General features: G+C 45.6%; 1 protein-coding gene across 1 annotated transcript in view; it reads left to right on the top strand.

Annotated features, from left to right (window-relative positions):
* Positions 1 to 31: 31 nt before the first annotated feature.
* The window catches only part of LOC106809250, a gene marked incomplete in the record, with an annotated part of 4,833 nt that continues 4,498 nt past the window's right edge, over positions 32 to 366 (top strand). The window contains 1 exon segment of the mRNA XM_014812257.1: positions 32 to 316. Coding sequence (XP_014667743.1) covers positions 38 to 316 — 279 coding nt within the window.

The raw sequence follows: 366 nt of genomic DNA, 5'->3' as shown, positions 1-366 counted from the left end.
TCATTTGACGCTTTTGGCAGAATCCAAAAGGAATCTTATGAAGGAATTTGGAGACCATATGGAGGATAAACTGATTAGGGACCTCTCAGAGGGGAAGACGGGCAAACTGAATGGGGATAACTTGGACATTCGAGTTCGAACAAATGACATCCGGATGAACAACAGGGACAAGGACTATCATTTCTTCGCATCCTCCTTCATCATCGACCGAGTTGATGTCACCACATACTCCGTGGCGCCCCCTGAAATTGGCATGGATATCGGCAAGGTTCTGACCTCTGCTGAAGAAAAGGGGACTTACAGGAATGGCTTGAAGGTGAATTCATTTTTGGGGGAAAACTCATGCTGGCACTTGTGTCTATATAT

The sequence above is a fragment of the Priapulus caudatus genome, unplaced genomic scaffold, assembly GCF_000485595.1.
Source record: "Priapulus caudatus unplaced genomic scaffold, Priapulus_caudatus-5.0.1 Scaffold340, whole genome shotgun sequence".
In the NCBI taxonomy this organism is placed as follows: domain Eukaryota; kingdom Metazoa; phylum Priapulida; class Priapulimorpha; order Priapulimorphida; family Priapulidae; genus Priapulus; species Priapulus caudatus.
The sequence above is the reverse complement of the archived record's forward strand: the minus strand, read 5'-3'. Positions and strand labels throughout refer to the sequence as shown.